Genomic DNA, 6,656 nt, shown 5'->3' with positions numbered 1-6,656 from the left:
CTGATTATATTTTAATTACATCACAACATCGATGATGTAAAAGGAACCGTACAAAATCGAAAAAGTCACATTAACCATTCACCAGAAGTATATCGGTATGGGAAGAAACACTAGCTGTGCATATACCCTATGTAGGGCAACATCTCACGTTTCCACCTCTATGTTGTTTATATGCAACAATTAAGCCAAATATGAAGCTAAATTACAATTCAAAAGTATTGAAGTTAGTTAGATGTTTATTTGAAAGAAATTAATCATTTTACTTGGCAAAGATGGATGCCAGACATAACACTACAAAATATTTAATGATATGTGTGTGCATGTGTTTTCCTAGTATTCTTCTATGTCCCTAAAGTATAGTAATACCAGTAATTTTTGTCCCTGAAAGGACATTATTTAGCCCCTATGAAGAAAACGGCTCATAAATCATGCAGAATGAAGTATTTTGAAATTGTAAAACTGCAGAATGTTTCCTGTGAGTTTTGGGGACAGAATATACAGTCAAAATAATACCACTGCGTCTGTGGAAAGTACCCATAAAATGAAAACTAATGTGTGTGTGTGCATTCAGAGACAGACAGGGAGAGGAGAGAGAAATATAAAGACCACTTTATAATTCTCTTTCTCTGGAATTGTGTTTTGAGTAAAACTCATTTTTATGATATTTCAACCATAATGATGCCATTCAAAACATTTTTGCATACATTTTTCCAAACATTCCACTACATATTAAAGGGATAGTTCACCCATTATTGATCATCTACTCACTCTTGACTCGTTTCAAAGTAGATTGAGTTTATTTTATTCTGTTTTTTTCCTACTTTGCATTCTTCAAAATATATTTTGTGTTCAACAGAAAAAAAACCTCAAGATTTGGGATAACTCAAGGGTGAGTAAACAATGGTAGAATTTTCATACGATACCTTTAAATTTACAACTTTTATAGACCATTTTGAGGGATGTTAACAATAACAATGGTCCTGACGCATTTTCTGTTTTACATTTTAATTTTCTATAGCTTCTGAAAGTCCAAAAAGTTCCACATATTGATAAATAATGTTACGATAGCTGTTATAACATCAAGTTATGATTGAATCGTCACTTGTTACTGATATGAAATTGTTTGACAACAAGCAGGAAATGTGCATGGGCTTATGACATCACCATATTGAAATGATCTATATTTTACCTTTCTTTTTATACCTTTAAAAACAACTCAGCATTGATGCTAGGAAATTAATATAAACTAAATATACAGAACTCTTGGAATTTCTAATGTACTTGATCCTAATGATATGAGGGATCTGTTAGGTTTGTATTCAGTGAGCAAATCTGTAATGTGTTGAGGTCCTAGGACATTTAGGGATTTATAGACAAGGAATAATACTTTAAAATCTATTCTGAATGTAACTGGGAGCCAGTGTAAATACCTGAGGACAGGTGTGATGTGCTCTGATTTTTTGGTTCTGGTGAGAATCCTGGCAGTATCATTCTAGATGGGCTGCAACTGTCTTTTTGGGAAGGCCAGTGAGGAGTCCATTACAGTAATCCACCCTGCTGGTGATAAAACCCTGAACAAGTTTCTCTAATTCCTCACTGGAAACAAAGCATCTAATTCTTGCAATGTGTTTGAGATCTGATTTAGTTGCCGCTTTGACGTGACTGCTGAAACACACCAAGATTCTTGACCTTATTTTTGGTTTGCTTTCTTTATCCCTCATTTAAAAAAATACATAACTGTGAGGTGCTTTATTGAAAATAAATGCAGATGACAGGAGATTTAGAGACATTTATTTATTAAAAAATCATTCTTAGTAAAAAACACACACACAAAGCATCAGTCATAATAACACAAGCTTATAGGAATAATCATGCAAATGTATAAGACTCAAAATTGATACAGTACGACACGTAATAAAAAGCATATCACACTGAGCAAATAGCATATCGGCCTGTAATGGTTTATAAAGTGGATGATGAGGAGCCATCGCTTCCTGTTTGTTAAGTGCAGCTGCGGGGTCATCATGTTCACCTCTTGTCTGGAAAGCAGAAAAAAATGAAACTAGATTACGTTATTGTTATCAGGGGACAGAAAACGATTTCAGGAAGAAGAACTTCTGCTAAAGGTCTGATTCAGCCTTTCAAATAAAGGTGTCTGAGGTGTCACAAAACTTTCAGAGCGGAAGCAAGAGGTTATTTTAATACCTCACCTTCCTACTGAAGTGCTTTTCTCTGCTTCTTCTCCAGGTGTGAGATGATCCTGGAAATCCAGGGGTTTTTCTCTGGAGGGGCACAGAGTTTCTTGTCCTTTTTAGTGATGAATCTGTGGGAACACACAGTATAAATAAATGTAATCCTTTACTGCTAGATTTAAAGTTTTCTATTGGTGCCTGTGCTTCTATAATTCAGCTGATTCTAATGTTACCACTCAATTGAAAGGGCGTTATCAGTGGTCATCAAGCTGATCGATATGGACCAGTAGGGGCCTTCTGCTGATTAACATGGTTAATCAGATATATACATCACATACGGCTGGAAGTTAACGAGAATTATTTATATTATTTATTAAATTTAGATGGGTTGCGGCTGAAAGGGCATCCACTGCGTTAAACATGTGCTGGATAAGTTGGCGGTTCATTCCGCTGTGGCGACCCCGGATTAATATAGGGACTAAGCCGAAAAGAAAATGAATGATTTATTAAATTTCCCATTATTGTATTTTATTAACATCTACCCCAACCCTGAACCCAACCCTCACTGTAATGTAAAAACAGATCTGGATCTGGAGTCTTCTCTATTAGTATAGCTGATTAACCATGTGGATGGATGATAACAGCCTTCTAAGCCTACCAGTAAGTGCACAAAGCCCCTACTGGCCTATATCTATCAGCTGATAACCACTGATAACGCCCATTCAATAGAGTGAGAACATTAGAAGTGGGAGCTATAAAACTAAAAATGAAAAATCTCATCATTTACTCACCCTTGTTCAAAACCTGTTTAGGTTTCTTTATTCTAGAAAATACTTAATAAGATATTTTGAAGAATGCTGTTTTTCCCCTACTATAGAAGTCAATAGGTGAAAGCAATCAGTATTTTTAAAAATATCTTCTATGCTCAACAGAAAATAGAAATTGTTAATTTATTAATTAATAAAACCACATGAGGGTGAGTAAATGATATCATTTTTTGAGGGGGTGAACTATCCCTTTTATGGCATTTTGTAAAGTGTTATGTTAAATATGCAAAAATAAATGCATTTTTAATTAAATATGTGCAATTTTGCAAACCTCTCTGTGATGAAATCAGGTACAAAATTATTGTTGAATTCAAATTGTCACATTAGTCAAAGTTTGTATTTTGAATATGAATAAATTATATTTTCCTGATTATATACACAACATTTTATTCTATATTTCTGTCTGTTAGCAGCTATTTATTTTCCTAAAATCCCCTTTAATCATTCCATAATTAGAAAAAAATCATACAAACAGCCAGAAATAAAAATCTAACTTTAAATACAATAAAATGTTATATATAATCAGGCAAACGTAATGTATAGACATGATCGCTCTGTAAAAAAAACTTCAGAGAACCTTCCAGAAGTTGATGAAAAAAACTGAAAGATACTGTGTGCTGAAGTAAAAGTTTATGACTCATTTCTAATTGAAATCTAGACAATTTCTTTATATTTTAAAAAAAAATAATAATAACTTAATATCAAAACTGACAGGTGCATGAAAAAAAACATTGGCTTTTGTCAATAGTGTCTTGTGTCTTGTCTTTTTTTACCCAAAATAAATTAAATTACCTCCTTATTTACTCTCCCTTGAGCATTTTCAAAACCTTTGAGTTTCTTTCTTCCGTTGATCACAAAAGAAGATATTTCAAAGAATGCTGGCTGCTTTCACCCATTGACTTCCATAATAAATTTATTTCCTACTACAGAAGTCCAACATTCTTCAAAATATCCTCTTTTGAGTTCAACAGAAGAAAGAAACTCAACAAGGTTTATAAATGATGAAAGAAGGTTAATTTTTGGGTGAACTATCTCTTTTCATATTTTGAAGAATGCTGGCTGATTTTACCCATTGACTTCCATAGGAAATGTATTTCCTTCTACAGAAGTTCAACATTCTTCAAAATATCCTCTTTTTGAGTTCAACAGGAAAGAAACTCAACAAGGTCTGTAAATGATTACAGAAATGTTCATTTTTAAGTAAACCATTCCTTCTATATTGTGAAGAATGTTGGCTTCTTTCAACCACTGACTTCATAGTAAATTTCTGACTACAACGGAAGTCCAACATTCTTCAAAATATCCTCTTTTGAGTTCAACAGAAGAAACTCAACAAGGTTTATAAATGATGACAGAATGTTAATTTTTGGGTGAACTATCCCTTTTCATATTTTGAAGAATGCTGGCTGCTTTCACCGATTGACTTCAATAGTAAATTTATTTCCTTCTACAGAAGTCCAACATTCTTCAAAATATCCTCTTTTGTGTTCAAGAGAAGAAAGTAACACAACAAGGGGTAAAAATGATGACAGAATGTTCATTTCAGGGAGAACTCTGCCTTTTAATATTTCGGAGAATGCTGGCTGCTTTCACCCATTGACTTTCATCGTAACTATGGAAGTCCAACATTCTTCAAAATATCCTCTTTTGAGTTCAACAGAAGAAACTCAAAAAGGTTTATAAATGATGACAGAAGAATGCTGATATTTTGAAGAATGCTGGCAGCTTTCACACATTGACTTCCAAAGGAAATGTATTTCCTTCTACAGAAGTTCAACATTCTTCAAAATATCTTCTTTTTTTTCTTCAAGAGAAGAAAGTAACTCAACAAGGGGTATATGTCTGGGTGAACTCTCCCTTTTTAAGTACTGTTTATAAAAGCTCTTCCATTGCACTTCTGCAGAACTCCTTATTTGAATTATTTCAGTGTAGAGAAATCAATGAAGCCAATCATCTACTACTTACACAGTAGCTGCAATGGGGCATCCACTTTCTGTGGTTTGATGAAAGTAGGAAGCAACAATCTGCAGAGGGATACGCGTGTCCTTGGTGGTCAAACAGCAATCGACAGCTGTGTCTGGAAATGCTGAAAGCGAAAGCATGCATTAGTTACGGCTGACAGCGGAAATTCCTCTTCGCTATAAGCATCTGACCCCATGCAAGAACAAAATTTGGCCTGCTCCTGAAAAGCTTTTACGGGAAATTGCTCCTAAAATGACTAAATATTTGAGTAAAGCGCTCAAAGACCAGCAGTGTCTATTAATTCAGAGCTAAAGTGTGAAATTCTGCAGGATGTTTCTAAATGTGTGTGTTTTCTGTTTCGGTCTTACCTTCAGAGTTGAAGCAGAAAACCGCAGCGATGAGCAGGAGAGTTATTGTTGAAGTCTGCATTGTTGTCTTTGTGTTTGTTCGTCTCAGAAGCATCAGATGATGGTGCAGGTGTGAAATGCAGGTATCAAGTGCAGGTGCTTATATGCAAAAAAAAAGTCAGGTAACTTTCACTTTCATGCATGATTTACCGAATATGCTCCACCTTATCTGGTAAATGCATCCGTTTTATTTCTCAGTCATTCTTACATTCTTTTGCTGTTTTTTTTTCCTTCTGTATTCCCGTAGAATTTGTCTGCAGGAGTGCATGACCTGATCGGTAATTTAGAGGCTCATAAACAACACTGACAGACACAAATAATTTTCAACTGAAATATCTAGGGGGGTTTATAAACAGGGTTGCATAATGTTTACTGCTCACGACTTATTTTTTCTTTGAAGAAGATTATTTTATCTGATTTCTGCAGCTGGATATTGTCAGTTTAGACTCTGTGTGCAGTCCAAAGCTCTGAGAAAGTACTGTTATCCCTTTTTGTTGCATGCTTTTCTTCTGAATAACTCTCTGAGTGAACTGAAAAACTGCATATTTCAACAATGATTTTGGTGTAGAAACAATATTTTATAGTAGAGATTGGTGTGAAAACTGCCTTAAGTGAAATTTATAAGTGTATATTATATTATATTATATTATATTATATTATATTATATTATATTATATTATATTATATTATATTATATTATATTATTCATTTTCCTTCGGCTTAGTTCCTTAGGGGTCGTCACAGAGGAATGAATCACCAACTATTCCAGAATATGTTTTATTCAGCAGATGCCCTTCAAGCTGCAACCCAGCACTTGGAAACACCCATACACTCATTCTCTCTCTCACACACACACGCACACAACGGCCAATTTTGTTAACCCTATTTACTTATTCTGCATGTCTTTGAACTGTGGAGGAAACCGGAGCACCCAGAAGAAACCCACGCAAACACGGGGAGAACAGAAAAGCCAACTGGCACAGCTAAGGCTCGAACCAGCGACTTTCTTGCTAAAATTATATATATATATATATATATATATATATATATATATATATATATATATATATATATATATATATATATATATATATATATATATATAAAATAATGTTTATTAATTATTATCATTAATATAATATTTATTGTTTAAATATATTTATTTTTTATATAATATTAAGTCTCTTCTGTGCATTTATTTAGTAAAAAGTCATTTTGAAGTAATGTTGTAAAAGGTTTTCTATGTGAATACATTTAATATGTAATTT

The 6,656-nt window shown here is 33.6% G+C and overlaps 1 protein-coding gene across 1 annotated transcript; it reads right to left on the bottom strand.

Annotated features, from left to right (window-relative positions):
- Positions 1–1,774: 1,774 nt before the first annotated feature.
- On the bottom strand, positions 1,775–6,002 carry ccl19a.2 (chemokine (C-C motif) ligand 19a, tandem duplicate 2). Its single transcript, XM_056456851.1, has 4 exons — positions 5,350–6,002; positions 4,985–5,105; positions 2,211–2,323; positions 1,775–2,039 (listed from the first exon to the last, which is right to left on the bottom strand). The coding sequence occupies exons 1-3, from the start codon at positions 5,441–5,443 to the stop codon at positions 2,215–2,217; spliced, it is 324 nt and encodes a 107-aa protein (XP_056312826.1). The 5' UTR covers positions 5,444–6,002; the 3' UTR covers positions 1,775–2,039; positions 2,211–2,214.
- Between the last annotated feature and the right edge of the window lie 654 nt (positions 6,003–6,656).

The sequence above is a fragment of the Danio aesculapii genome, chromosome 5 (genome assembly GCF_903798145.1).
Source record: "Danio aesculapii chromosome 5, fDanAes4.1, whole genome shotgun sequence".
NCBI lineage: Eukaryota > Metazoa > Chordata > Actinopteri > Cypriniformes > Danionidae > Danio > Danio aesculapii.
Note: the sequence above shows the minus strand (reverse complement) of the source record. Positions and strands in the feature narration are given on the sequence as shown.